This window comes from Stenella coeruleoalba (assembly GCF_951394435.1).
Source record: "Stenella coeruleoalba genome assembly, chromosome: 1".
NCBI lineage: Eukaryota > Metazoa > Chordata > Mammalia > Artiodactyla > Delphinidae > Stenella > Stenella coeruleoalba.
This window is the reverse complement of record NC_137169.1, coordinates 15808951-15824668: the sequence shown is the minus strand read 5'-3', so window position 1 is coordinate 15824668 and position 15718 is coordinate 15808951. Positions and strand designations below refer to the sequence as shown.

At 39.1% G+C, this 15718-nt stretch overlaps 1 protein-coding gene across 8 annotated transcripts in view; it reads left to right on the top strand.

The window, feature by feature from the left end:
* Nucleotides 1-15718, top strand: part of HP1BP3 (heterochromatin protein 1 binding protein 3) — a 35088-nt gene that overhangs the window by 14820 nt on the left and 4550 nt on the right. For 7 of the 8 annotated variants that reach the window (XM_079918521.1, XM_079918522.1, XM_079918520.1 and 4 more), the window contains 3 exons: nt 1071-1225; nt 9926-10016; nt 14703-14862. In XM_079918521.1, the coding sequence (XP_079774647.1) occupies nt 1071-1225; nt 9926-10016; nt 14703-14862 (406 nt within the window). Of the gene's footprint in view, nt 1-1070; nt 1226-9925; nt 10017-14609; nt 14678-14702; nt 14863-15718 lie in introns of those variants that run through there. The other variant, XM_079918526.1, reaches the window with a different exon arrangement.

Here is a 15718-nt window from a genome sequence, read left to right as displayed (position 1 = left end):
GTGTGCGACTCCAGGCACCCCAGCCCCGGAGCCCGTGGGCCTAACTGCCCTCTGTTGAACTATGGGCAGCTGTATGAGTTATACTGCTTTTTTGTGAAATACCTTTTAAACTAGAAGAGGCATACAAGTATATGTTTACCCAATATTAGACCCTAAAACTATATCTTAAGCCAGTTTTTCTTTTTTGTAGACACTAACACTCCCCCTCCTCCATACACATAATTTCATTTATGGAAAGTATACGATAATAAAGTGAAATACATAATATTTCCTCTGTGTCAGTAATTGAAATCATGACTGTTCCTCTACATCTCCAGTGTTACAGCACTGGAGATTTTTGTACTTTCCTTATAACGTTTTCAAACTTTGAAAATGAATTTTTTTGTACAGTGCTGTCTGATGCTGCATGATCCTTTTTATTCTTTGTTATTGAAGAATGAATTAAGATTTTTAATACCTTTTAATTTTTATATATATTTTTAACTCTCCCAGTTCAATTTTTTTTTTTTTTTAAATCTCTGGCCGCGTTGGGTCTTCATTGCTGCGCATGGGCTTTCCTAGTTGCGGCGAGCGGGGGCTCCTCTTCATTGCGATGCACGGGCTTCTCATTGCGGTGGCTTCTCTTTGTTGCGGAGCACAGGCTCTAGGTGTGCTGGCTTCAGTAGTTGTGGCACGCGGGCTCAGTAGTTGTGGCACGCGGGCTCAGTAGTTGTGGCTCGTGGGCTCTAGAGCGCAGGCTCAGTAGTTGTGGTGCACGGGCTTAGTTGCTCCGCAACATGGGGGATCTTCCCGGATCGGGATCGAACCCGTGTCCCCTGCATTGGCAGGCTGATTCTTAACCACTGCGCCACCAGGGAAGTCCCTGAAACTTTTATCTCAAAGAAATTGCCACTCAAGTGACATTACACCACTGTGATATGAATTATTTGAATGTGCTAAAAAGGAATAGTTTTCTTTTGCTTATTTGATTTGGCAGTCAGCTTGGGAAAGCCCTTGAGTTGAATATAGAAGCATTAGAAAAGAAAACTCTATATCCTGTAATGATGATAATTTTTGATATTACATTTCAGAACAGGAGCTCTGCAGTGGATCCAGAACCACAAGTAAAATTGGAGGATATCCTCCCACTGGCCTTTACTCGCCTTTGTGAACCTAAAGAAGCTTCCTACAGTCTCATCAGGAAATACGTGTCTCAGTATTACCCTAAACTTAGAGTGGACATCAGGTATGAGCCAGAGGCCTGGACTTTAAAACACAGATGTCTGTATTACTTCCTTAGCCCCTTTTTCATGAGAAAGGAGAAAGATTAAATATTCAGTAAGGATTACTTCCAGTTGAGCTAGGAATAAAACCTTTTTTTGTGGGTTTTATTTTTTGTCCCATTATATTTTCCTTTTCATATCTCCATATGTAGTTTCTTTTTGAAACTCAAACCGCATGTTGACTTTCACAAGACTCGGATAGAGTAACTTTTCATGATGTCAGCTACTAGAATATTCAGAATTAAACGATGTCCTCTCAGCTGCTGATTATTTTTTTAATTTTTTTATTGTGATAAAATACACATAAATGTAAAATTTACTTTCTTAACCATTTGTAGTGGTAACAGTGTTTAGTTGTATGAAATACTTCCATAGTGTGCTACCTTCGCCACCACCCATCTCCAGAACTCTTTTCATCTTATAAAACTGTAACTCTGTACCCATTAAACAAGAACTCCCTGTTCCCCCTTATCCCCCAGTCCCTAGCAGCCACCATTCTACTTGGTCTCTACAATGTTTGACTGCTCTAGGTGCATACCTCATATAAGTAGAATCATACAGTATATTTTGTGACTGGCTTATTTCACTTAGCATAATGTCCTTAAGGTTCATCCACGTTGTTGTGCGTGTTAGAGAATTTCCGTTCTTTTTAAGGCTGAATAATATTCTGTTGTATGTATATACTACGTTTGTCTGTCCTTTTGTTTGTCCTTTCATCTGTCATTGGACACTTGGGTTGCTTTCATGTTTTAGCTATTGTGAAATAATGCTGCTGTGAACATTTGTGTACTAATATCTCTTTGAGACCTTGTTTTCAAATACCCAGAAGTAGAATTTCTGGATGATATGATAATTCTATTTTTAACTATGTAAAGAACCACCACACCGTTTTCCACAGTGGCTGTACCATTTTACATGCCCACCATCAGTGCACGGGGGTTCTGATTTCTCCATATCTTCACCAACACTTATTTCTGGTGTTTTTTTGTTTGTTTTTTGATAGTAGCCGTCCTAATAGGGGATGAGGTGGTTGGTAGCTCATTTTTTATTTAGATGTATAACTGAAAACATAGGAGACTTCAGGCTTCTGTAGCACTTCTGCATAGAAATAGTATAATATTTTCATCATTTAAACATTTAATGTAAAATTCTGAGAGAATTTTGATAGTAATTCATTTGTAAAATAATTACCACTTAAAAGCATCTAGACTGATTGTCACATGTGCTTGTGGATTCATGCAGACACATTGTTCAGATTTGTAATTCACAGTTTGTGTTTTGAATGTGTTTGTGTAACATCTTTGTTATATTGACTTCTGGGAAATTGTGTTTAATCCAGAGTCCTTTCTACAGACAGTTTCTGTATTGGATGCACATGTCCTGATATAGTTTAGTACTGGTATTTACTTTGGATCACTGAGGCATACAGTTAGAATTGCAGGGGTTTCAGCCCAGAAGCCACATTCTCAGAAGAGCACTTAGTGGTCTTCAGAGTGGCCAGTTAGTGAAAGTGCCAAAGAAAGGGGCATCATGGAAGCAGAAAATTTGAAATTAATATCCGGATTTTTTCATGCTTCTTATACCCTGATTATGAGCCACAGATATAACTTTGGGTCCAGTACACATTGTTTGGTATTTAAAGATGGAAATACATTTCACTCTTACCTCTTTTTACTCTGTTTTTGGTGACTAGAGACTGTATCCTCCCCCAGCTTTTTTCTTTCCTTACGGTTCTACTTTACTTACATGAGACGTGCTGGTGATTGCAGTGTAACTTTGCTCCATGTCTTTGGGAACATGTCCTGTTGTCATTTTATGTTGAAACAAAATTTGCCCGACAATTGGTAGGTTGTCAGCCCATAGATGATGATGAACTTGAAGACCTTTTCTTATTACCTTATTAAATAGTAACTTCTTTCTTTGAAGCTCTTTTTTCCTTTACTTTGATTTTCTCTACCACTGACTGTAGTGGAATCCTGCCATACATATATTTAACGTGAAAGTTTAGCCGTACTTAACGCTTGACCGAACAAAAGAACAAGAAAAGTACAGTTTTAAAGTATGAGTTGTCTATCTATACTTGCTGCCTATAATTTTTCTCCTCCTACTTTGTCTTAAACCCACTTTTGTCACACATTACCCCCACCATTTTACCTGAAATACTTCTTGCTGTCAGTGTCACTGAGGGCCTCCACATTGCAAATTACAGTAGTCAGTTCATAGTCCTTGACTTACTTGCTGGTCTTTCTACAGCATTTGACACAGTTGATGGCTCCCACCTGCTTGAAACACTTTCTTCACTTGCCTTTCAGAACACCACACACACCTTTCTGATCTACCTCCAGCTTCACTACCCACCCATTCTTTCTCAGCCTCCTAAGGATTCCTGATTTCCCATCTCCTGCCTCCTTAACGTACAAGTGCCCCATGGCTAGACCTTAGGCCTCTTGTATTTTCTGTCCACATTCACTTTGAATGAATGGTACTTCTTTGCGTTCTCAAAGCTTTAGATAGCACCTACACAGTACTAATATACAGGTATATAAATCTGGCCCATACCTCCCTCCTAACCCCACATTTATATATACAGACACCTGTGTGACATCACCGCTGTGCGGCTAATTTCACATGTCCAAAACTAAACTCTTGATGCCCACCCCACCCTCGCCCGTCCCTCCTGCACCATCTCTCCCGCCCCACCAGAAAGGCCCTGCACTTCCCATACCTCCCTCATCTCAGTTAGTGGCAATAACATCTTTTCAGTTGCTGAAGCCAAAAACCTTGGGTTTGTCTTGGTCTCTTTATCTCACACCTAAATGTAATCTATAAAAAATTACTTTGTCTTTAAAATATATTCGTAAACAGACCTCTTTTCATTACCTTCGCTATTTTCACTCTTTTCGAAGCCACCATCATCTCTCACATGCATTAGAGCAATAATCTCCTGCTTCTCCCATGCTCCCTCCCTTTCAGTCTGTTCTTAACATAGCAGTGAGAGTGAGACTTTTCAAATGTAAGTTAGGGGCTTCCCTGGTGGCGCAGTGGTTGAGAGTCTGCCTACCGATGCAGGGGACACGGGTTCGTGCCCCGGTCCGGGAGGGTCCCACATGCCGCGGAGTGGCTGGGCCCGTGAGCCATGGCCGCTGAGCCTGCGCGTCCGGAGCCTGTGCTCCGCAACGGGAGAGGCCACAACAGTGAGAGGCCCGCACACCCCACACACACACACACACACAGAAAGAATAATAATAATAATAAAATGTACGTTAGACCATACCACCTTGCTGCTCAGACCTCCCAGTGGCTTCCCAACCACCTCACAGTTAAAAAGTTTAAAGCTAGAGTCTTTAAAATGGCCTACAAGACACTATGCTTCCATTGCATCTCCAACCTAATCTCCTACTACTCTTCTCTCCCTTACTGGCCTCAGAGACTTCACACTTGCTGTTCCCTTTGCCTGGGTGGTTTTCCCCCATAACCCACCTTACTCACTCTTTCATTTCCTTTAAGTTTTTACTCTCGTATCATCACCACACGCCTGCCTTGATTACCGTACCATTTTTTAACATTTTATTTTGGAAATTTTCAGACATACACATAAATGTAGAGAGAACATAACCATCATACTAACCTAATTCCTAACTAAACTAATAATTCCTTAACATTATCCAGTACCCAGGCCATGTTCAGATGTCCTCAGTTGTCTCCAAAATGACTTTTTACAGTTGGTTTTTTCAAGTCAATATCCAAACATGGTCCACTCATTGCATTTGGTTGATAGGACCATTTAACTTACATTTGCAACCTTTCCCTCCTCTCCCAGCGTGCAGAATTCTATTTCTCTGCCTTATTTTTCTCCATAGCACTCATCATATTCTAACATAATGTGTATTTTATTTGCCTTTTTTAAAATTACCTGTTTATCCCATTAAAATGGCAGTTGTGTTTTTTTGTTTTTTTTTGTTTTTTTGCGGTACGCGGGCCTCTCACTGTTGTGGCCTCTCCCGTTGCGGAGCATAGGCTCCGGTCTCGCAGGCTCAGCAGCCATGGCTCACGGGCCCAGCTGCTCTGCGGCATGTAGGATCTTCCTGGACCGGGGCACGAACCCGTGTCCCTTGCATCGTCAGGCGGACTCTCAACCACTGCACCACCAGGGAAGCCCAAAATGGCAGATTTTTATATTGTTCACTTCTGTTTTTCCCAAGCCTAGCACACAGTACATGCTCAGTAAATATTAGTTGAATGAGTGAACTAATATGGGCACTTCACCTGGCCATTTCACTCAAGGAACTTTTGCCCTGGAGCATATGAGATGAGACATGAATTTCTCCTACCGTACACTGGAGGCTGTAGAGCATTGTGGTAAAGAGCACAGACCTTGGAACCCGACCCTTATGTTTAAATCCTGAGTCTGTCATTTCTGGCTTTATATCTCTGAATGAGTTATCTCTTTGTGTCTTGGTTTCCTCATTGATAAACAGTGTATAAGTCATAGAGTTGTTAGGAACCTTAGTATGTGTTAAGCACTTAGAACAGTGCCTGAGACTTCCCTGGTGGTCCAGTAGTGAAGACTGCACTCCCAGTGCAGGGGGCCGGAACTCGATCCCTGGTCTGGGAACTAGATCCCGAATGCTGCTGCAGCTAAGAGTCCACGTGCCACAACTTAAAAAAAAAAAGATCCTGCATGCCACAACAAAAATCCCATGTGCCACAACTAAGACCCGGCACGGCCAAATAAATAAATAACTGCCTGGCGCGTAATAATAACTCATCTAATGTTAGTATTATTAGTGAGTCTCAATTCCAACGTGGTTCTCATGGTATGAGCATCACACCATACTAAATATTCTAATGTTTAAAGACAGTGTTTTTATATAACATGCAAGTCACCTCCTTTATTAACAATGTTTTTTGCAACCCTAGAGAAAAATGGGGTATGTTGGCTTTACGTAGGCTTTGGGTTGGCCTCTAAGAAGGTGCTCTCAAAGGTAATGCTGTCATATGACATTAGAAATCAAATTTTAATGTCTGATCCTTGTGTATGGTGTAACTTCATCGTATTCTCTTGATTTTTCTCTTTCTGTGCATACCAAAATATGAGCATAGCCCAAGATGCAATTTTACCCCCGTACTTTTCTCTAAACATAGTAATTTCTCTGGAGATCCCTTAATTTCTTAACAGTTTAAACTCTAAGTAATTTCAAGAGTCTTTTGATCTTCTTAATTCTGTCCATGCGTTTCTAACAGATTGATGTAACTCTTAGATTCCTGCCACTCCCTCCCTTACCTTCCATTCGCTTTGTGCATTGCTTTCGTTTTTCTCTCTCTCTGTGCAGACTTTCTCCACAGTTGAAAAACATAGCCACCAACAATCACTCACTATTCCCTGCTTTCTAATTAAACTGGCCTATTCATCTTATTTTTAAAAAGAAAAACTTGTTACAATAAATAGAAAAATTTGTTACAAATGTGTTATAATAAACAAATTGTATAAAATAAATTTGTATAGGGCTTTTAAAAACATTTTATTTTGCATTGTTTTCTGTAATTCTCAAAATAGACTTAAAAATAGGTATTCCTCAATTTTGCTGATAAAAATCTTACCCTGGGTTACTTGGCTATTCACTGGTGAAAGCAGAACTTTATTTCATTTTTCCATTATAACCTCTTGCTTTTTCCACTGTCCAGGGCTGTCTTATATTGGAAAGTGCAGGCCTACCTAGCATAGTAAGTAAAAATGCAAAATCTGGGATCAGACTGCTCAAGTTTATAACCTGGTTCTTCCACGGCCTGGCTATGTGACCTGGCAGAAATGACTTAATTTTTCTGTCACTTAACTTTTCCCATTCAGTAAAGTATGGGCAATAGTAGTACCTGTTTCTTGGGGTTGTTGTATTCTCTTGCTTATTCCATACGTGTAAAACATTTACAGCAGCACCTAGTTAGCACCGTCATAGGTACAGAATGGTGTGATACAGACTAGAAGTTTTCAGAAAAAGGAATTGTGCTTGGGAGTTAGCAGTGAGTTAAAAAGATGGGGATTCATTGGGCCCCATCCAATCAAGGTGAGGATCCAGTCGGGTCCCATCCCATTGAGATGGGTCTAGAGAATGTATAGAATTTAGATGTGATGATAGAGTGGAGAAGGCATCTTAAAGGAGCTTCATGAAAAAGTTTCAGAGGCAGGAGTTGGCATTCTTTTTGCGGAACAGAAAGAAGCCTGCCTGGATCTAGACTAACAAGGGCTGGCACCAGGCCATGGAAAGCTTTAAAGCTGGGTGGAAGCATTAAGACCTGACACCTGATCAACTGAGTCACACATTAAAGGAGGCCTTTATAGGCTTATTGACCTAATAGTGGTGTGCACTATGAAAACAGCAGCACGGTGCCCAGAAGGGAGACCATGGTGGCTTGTACTAAGGTTATAACAGTGATGAGAGAGAAAGGGCCAACCTGAGAAGCTTTGAAGCACTTGGTAAGTGTGGTTTTACCTGAAGGTAGGAGTGAGTGATAGAACTGTGAGATTTCCAAAGGCCCAGGATAAGGTGTATGCTAAGGTAATGACCAGTAGTGCCGAGGAAACAGAAATGTTACGGGAACCGATTTAACTGATAACTCATTCCGGAAGCATTTGAACCTTCGTTAAGAAGACTCTTCTCGGAATTCCCTGGCGGTCCAGTGGTTAAGACTCCAAGCTTTCACTGCCAAGGGCCTGGGTTCCATCCCTGGTCGAGGAACTAGGATCCCGCAAGCATGGCGGCATGGCCAAAAAAAAAAAAAAGAAGATTCTTCTCAGATTAGTTGTTTAATTTGATACAAGAGACTAGGGTTTCAGTGTTTAACTTAAGCTGTATGATCCTCCATTGGAATCTAACTTACAGAGCAACTAATAGTAAAATTGTTTGACAGTTAAATCATTCCTTCAATTGTGTTCCCAAAGCTCTATGCACATACTTCAACCCTGAACCTTATTATTCTCTACCATAATTATTATGTATTCATCATCTCTTAAATTCCTTGAGTTTAGTAACTAGATCTAAGTGTTTATTCCTGCATAATCATAATAAATACTCAGTAAATACTTGTGGGATGAATGACTTTGAGTGTGTTTTGGGTTATGGCGTAAATCATATTTGTCCCGAATGGAATAGCACTGGCTTAGAAATACTTGGATTTGGTGGAGAGGGAGTTTCTTCGTTTGGAGTGTCAGCATGGTTTCTGCTCTTTAGCATCCTGTTAGAACAGGGGATCCCCTCCACCCTTCTACCCCAAGTGTCAGCTCAGGCTGTAATGTTTAGTGGTTGGAGAAAAGATTCAAAATTTCTTCTCCAAACACCTCAAGTGGTAATAGTTTGGCCCTCATCGGGCTGCCAAGTTGTTAATCTTTTCAACTTAACTTATCAAGTAATAAGTTTCAAAGAAGTCTCATGATTTTCTGCTCCTTGGGTGCTATTCTAGTAATTCTGGGGAGGTGTGGCAAAACACATCTCTTAACTTTTGGGTTACGATTAACCCTTTCTTCAGATGTCCTGTTGTTGGCCTGAGTGTATAGCTTTCCATTTTGTCTTGTTCCATACCACAGACCCCTTTAAGCCCTAAGTCAACTTGATTGATTTCTCCCTGCACCTGACATTCTTCACCCACCGTTCAGACCATTGCTCCTTGACAGAGCAGCTCTTGCCTCAACACTTTGTTCTTACGTGTTTCTGTTTTGTTTTTGTTTTAATATTTTATTTTATTTTTTTGGCTGTGTCAGGCCTTGGTTGCAGCACACGGGCTTCTCTCTAGTAGTGATGTGCAGGTTTTCTCTCTCTAGCGTGGCGCGCAGGCTCCAGAGCCTGTGGACTCTGAAGTTTGCGGCACGCGGGCTCTCTCATTGAGGCGCACAAGCTCAGTAGTTGTGGCACCTGGGCTTAGTTGTGGTATGTGGGATCTTAGTTCCTGGACCAGGGATCAAACCTGCATCCCCTGCATTGGAAGGCGAATTCTTTACCACTGGACCACCAGGGAATTCCTGTTCTTATGTTTTTAATGATATTCAATTTCTTCTTGCCTGCCATTTGGTTTTTTTTTTTTTTTTTTTTTTTTTTTTTTGCCATTTGGTTTTGATGACCTAGTTTTTTGTTTTTGTTTTTGCTTTTTTTAATACAACCCTCTTAAGGCAGAGATACTATGTTAAAAACAACCTATTTTCTTTCTCATGGAATGTGTTTTATTAGGCTGACCTTAGATACCGGTTTGTAAGAAACAACTCCATTTTTTGTTAATGTGTATATACTTTTAAAAAAATCAGGAATTTTGCAGCAGAGAATATCAGAATTAGATGGGACTTTAAAGATATCCATTCTTTGCTTGATTACAAAGTTTGGTTGCTATTGTAGTCTGATGGTAAAAAAGAGGCTTTTGGGGTGCCCTGGCAAGTTGGAAATTGGTTCTGTATGGTTCATGGTTCTGTATGTACAGGTAATGACTTAGCTTCTTTGCTTGAAGAAAAAAGAAATACCACTTATTAAGGGTGCCAACAATTTATTACTTCACTGTTTTAACAAAGTACTACACATATAATAGGAATCAGAACTTTAGTTCTTTAGAATAACCCTGGTTCTGTTTTCTTCAAATCTTACCTTCATTAATATATTTATTGTTATTTTATGTTTTCTCTGCAGGCCTCAGCTGTTGAAGAATGCTCTGCAGAGAGCAGTAGAGAGAGGCCAGTTAGAACAAATAACTGGCAAAGGTGCTTCTGGGACATTCCAGGTTAGAGGCTAAAAAGGCTTGGTTGTAGAGAAGTAGTTCTCAAAAGTTGTGGTTTCAGGACCTCCTTATGCTCCAAAAATGTATTGAGGGCCCCAAGAGGTTTTGTTTATGTGGGTTGTACATATCAATATTTACCATATTAGAAATTACAACTGAGGAAAATTTTAAATATTAATTCATTAAAACAATAATAAACCCATTGCATGTAACATAAATAACACTTTTTATGAAAACTGTATTTCCCATGGGACTTCCCTGGAGGTCCAGTGGTTAAGCCTCTGTGCTCCCAATGCAGGGGATACGGGTTTGATCCCTGGTCAGGGAACTAAGATTCTGCATATGCCACATGGCACGACCAAAAAAAACCCTGTATTTCCCAGAATAAAAAAAATTTTAATGAGAAGAGGGTTACTGTCTATTATATCTTTACAAGTCTTTACTGTCTAGCTTAATAGAAGACAGCTGGTATCTGTTTTAATATATTCTGGGTTACATCTATGAAGAAAATCCAGCTCACACAGGAGTACAGTTAGATAAATGTGGAGTATTTGAAGATAATTTTCAGGTAGAGGTTGATACTATTCGTTGATAGTATATACCAAAACTCAACAAATGAAAGTATTTTGTAATAGCTTTATTGAAGTATGATTTATACACCATAAGATACAATCATTTTATGTTACAATGTATAATTCAGTGATTCTTAGTAGATTTACAGTGTTGTATAACCATCACCACCGTCCAATTTTAGAGCATTTCCATCACCCAAAAAAGATCTCTTGGGCCCGTTTGCATCACTCCCTGTTCCCATCCCCATCCAACCTGTTGATCTATTTTTTTCTCTGTATAGATTTGCCTTTTTGCATATTTCATGTAGATAAAATCATACATTATGTGGTCTTTTGTGTCTGACGTCTTTCACTTAGCATAATGTTTTTTTAGGTTTATCCATGTTGCAGCATGAACCAGTACTTTCATTCCTTTTATTGCCAAATAGTATTCCACTGTATGGATCTGACACACTTCGTTTATCCATTCACAAGTTGGGTTATTTCCACTTTTTAGCTATTATGGTTAATGTTGCCTGTGAACATTTATGTCCAATTCTTTGTGCGGATATACATTTTTATTTCCCTCGGGTATATAAGTAGGAGTGTGGACTGCCTGGACTATATGGTAAATTTGTTTTAAGAAACTGCCCAAGTGGCTGCATCATTTTGCATTCCCACCAACAATGTATGTGTAAGGGTTCCAGTTTCTCCTTATCTTTGCCAACACGTTTATTGTCTTTTTTAAATTATAGCCATACTAGTGAATACAAAGTGGTGTCTCATGGTTTTGTTTGGCATTCCCCTAAGACTGCTGATGTTGACCATTTTTTCATGTGCTTAATGGACATTTATTTATCTTCTTCGGTAAATGTCTATTCAGATCCTTGGTCTATTTTTAAAAGTGAGCTATTTGTTTTATTATTGAGTTATGAGTTATATAACTAGATACAAGTTCCTTATCAGATATACGATTTGCAAATATTTTCTCCTAAACCCATGCTTTCACTTTCTTAATGGTGCCTTTTGAAGCACAAGTGTTTAATTTTGATGAAGTCCAGTTTATCATTTTTTTAATTGCTTGTATTATTGGTGACATATCTAATAAATTATTGCCTAGCTTAAGATCAGGAAGATTTACTCCTATATTTCTTTTAAGAGTTTTATGGCTTTAGCTCTTACATTTAGGTCTGTGATTCGTTTTGAGTTGTTTTGTTTGTGGTGTGAGGTAGGGGTTATAAATTCATGTTTTTGCATGTGGACATCCAATTGTCCCAAAACCATTTATTGAAAAGACTGTCCCTTTCTCACTGAGTTGCCTTCGTACCTTTATCAAAACTTAATTGACCATGAGTGTAAGGGTTTATTTCTGGATTCAGTTCTGTTCCGTTGATCTGTGTGTGAATCCTCATGCCACGATCACACTGTCTTGATGACTGTAGCTTTGTAGTAAGTTTTGAAGTTGGGAAATGTAAGTCCTCGACTTTTTCTTTTTCAAAAGTATTTTGACTATTCTGGATCTTGTGCATTTCCGTGTGAATTTTAGGATTCACTTGTCAATTTTCACAAAAACTCCAGCTAGGATTTTGGTAGAGATTGCATTGAGCCTATAGATCCATTTGGGAAGAATCACTGTCTTTACAATGTTGAGTTTTCCTATCCATGGACATTCACTGTCTCTTCATTTATTTAGATCTTTAACTTCTCTCAGCAGTGTTTTGTAGTTTTCAGTGTACAGTTCTTATATTTCTTTTGTTAAATTTATTCCTAAATATTTTACTCTTTTTCCATGCTATTGTGAATGGAATTTTCATTTTCAGATTGCTCATTGCTAGCCTATAGAAATACAGTTGGTTTGTCTTTTGATCTTGTATCCTGCGACTTGCTGAACTCATTTACTAGTTCTAGAGTGTTTTTTTCTATAAATTTTTTTTTAACTTTTATTTTATTTTTGACTGCTTTGCGGCTTCATTGCTGCATGCGGACTTTCTCTAGTTATGGTGAGCGGGGGCTACTCCTCTTTGTGGTGCACAGGCTTCTCATTGGGGTGGCTTCTCTTGTTGTGGAGCACGGGCTCTAGGCGCACGGGCTTCAGTAGTTGTGGTGCACGGGCTTAGTTGCTCCGTGGCATGTGGGATCCTCCTGGACCAGGGCTCGAACCCGTGTCCCCTGCATTAGCAGGCAGATTCTTAACCACTGTGCCACCAGGGAAGCCCAGTTCTAGAGTTTTTTTGTAGGTTCCTTGGGATTTTGGGGTGGATTCCCTAGAATTTTCTACATACAGGATAATGTCATCTGCAAATAGACCATTTTACTTCTTCCTTTCCAATCTGGATGTCTTTTTATTTTTTTATTTTTTTCCCTCCATGCCTGATTGCACTGGATAGAACCTCCAGTGCAGTGATGAGAGTAGATGTCTTCGTCTTTTTACCCATCTTAAAGGGAAAACATTCATTCTTTCACCGTTAAAACTGTGGGTTTTTCATAGATGCCTATTATCAGATTGAGAAAGTTCTCTTCCGTTACTGGTTTGTTGGAAGTTTATTATGAATGGCTGTTGGATTTGTCAAATGCCTTTTCTAAAACTCTTGAGATGATCATATGGCTTTTGTCCTTTATTCTGTTAATATGATATTACATTCATTGATTTTGTGGTATTAAAGTATGTTAAAGGTGCCATGTGGAACCTGAAACCTTATCAATGAACTTGTTGTACTCTGTTACCTTAAAATCCTTTGGTCTGTCTTGAACTTTGAGTGTATCTTTTAACCATAATTTTATAACTTGGTCATTTGAAGAATAGTAGTTCATTGAATTATGCAGTTTTTAAAATATTGGCACATTTCATCCAACAGTAACAAAAATCATGTTCATTAATATCACCCACTGATCTCATCAGAACAACGTTGAAGTATTGGGAAATTATTGTGCTCATGATGGTAGATACAAGTTTTCCACAATTTAAATTCTCTCTTGAAAAGTTGAACTTATCATTGGCAACAAATACTCTTAGTTGTTTTCCTTGATATGACAGGCTCACTTAATTCATTTTCAAGGAAATGACTACCAGATACCCAAGTCTGATTAACCATAGTTTATCTGTTAATTGTTCCTTCAAATAAAAAGGATATTCCATGAAAAATTCAGCTCACAACTCAATCACTAGGTGCTTTTCCTTGAGACTACCACCATCCCTCCAGATGCAGCTGACATGCTTTATAAATTCTTCTCACTTTGCCCCATCAAAGTATCAAAAAAACATGCATTGGAGTTGAGATTTAATAAAATCATTTTTATATCAAGGACATTCCTAAGTGAAACTGGGTTTTTTTTGGTTTTTTTTTTCTTTTAACCATAAGCGTATAGCAGTAAAGAATGCAGTAAATACTGGTACATTTCTGTGCCTCCACAGGGAGCAGCGGTTTTACCCATCATTGTTTTTCCACCATTAGTGCAAATGTCATCACAGTGAAAAAGGCAAATCATATCATAGTATTATTATGAAAATAGTTTTAACCTTGCAGGTCCTCTGAAGGGATCTCAGGAACCCCAGGGGGTTTGTGGACCTTTCTTTTGAGACTCACTATTGTAGACCATACCTCAGTTTGTCCTTTAACCTTTTTGCTTATTGGTGCTAACCTTTGTTCCCCAGACTTTTGTCCTTGAAGTACGTTATATAATTTTCTTTTGTATGATACCCTAAATATTTATCAAACTTTTCCGTTGCCATTTTCCTTACAGGATTAAAAAGGCTATTTATTATTTTTATAAATACTCCATTTTTCAGATTCAGAAAAAAGGAAGTATTCTCAAAAGTGTTAATTTATTGGGGTCATAACAAGTTAACCTCCTTATTGGAGTAGAGCTGTCACTCTCTTTGGGTTAGGTTGGCTTTTGCTATTTTCAGTTGGATGGAGGGGTGGATAGAAGGAGAAAATATCCCTAGGAGGGTTGGGACTCCTCAGTTAGGTTGAATACCTGAAGAGTGGGAAGAGAAAGTCCCTAACCTGACAATTTATTGTAAAACATATCTGTGCTAATGCAGGAACTCCGACCCACCTGGTGCAGAGGAGTCTTGTCTTGACCTGCTTTGGGAGAGTGTTGTCTTGATGCTTTTCTCTTCCTCCTTGGAAAACAGCTGAAGAAATCAGGGGAGAAACCCCTGCTTGGTGGAAGCCTGATGGAATATGCCATCTTGTCTGCAATTGCTGCCATGAATGAGCCGAAGACCTGCTCCACCACTGCTCTGAAGAAGTATGTCCTGGAGAACCACCCAGGGACCAATTCTAACTATCAAAGTAAGACTCAGGGGTGAGCACATTTAACGGGGAACCAGGGGATTGTCTTGTGAAAGGATCCCTAGAGATCATGCTGTTAATGAAAAAGCACTAACTACTGACTGAAAACCAAGAGGGAACAACTTTACAAACTTTATTATTTACCAAAAAAGAATCAAGCCTTATCCTTGATTTAGTGTCTGCTGAGGATCAGAATTTGATTTTACTTTGCTATATTTTTCTGATATTTATTTTTATTATAATAGAGACAAATTTCTAGGTTCGAAACACCTCTCAAGTATAGTATCTTTTCACCTACTTCTGAATGTTTACCAGAACATCTAATATCACCCTGAAACCAAGCCATTGTTTTAAAATACTTACCACTTAGGTTATTTCTTATTGACTTAAGCCCTAAACAGAAAATACTTTTTTTCAGTAAAGTATATTTACCCTGTCAGGTGGTGATTTGAGATTAGAAACCTTGCCGTAGCAGCATTATCACATACAGATTAGTGAGAGTGTATATTTTCTCAGTGAACTGTGAGAGTAGGCACAATGATGTAGGGTGAGGAATATGAAAATTAAGTAACAGAAAATACAAACTAGAATATATTGTTTTAGATGAAAAGCTAATTTTGAAGTCTTTTTTTTTTAATAAATTTATTTATTTCTGGCTGCATTGGGTCTTTGTTGCTGCACGCAGGCTTTCTCTAGTTGCAGCGAGCAGCGGCTGCTCTTGGTTGCGGTGCATGGGCTTCTCACTGCGGTGACTTCTCTCGTTGCGGGGCATGGGCTCTAAGCGTGCGGGCTTCAGTAGTTGTGGCTCGCGGGCTCTAGAGCGCAGGCTTAGTAGTTGTGGTGGTGTGGTGCACGG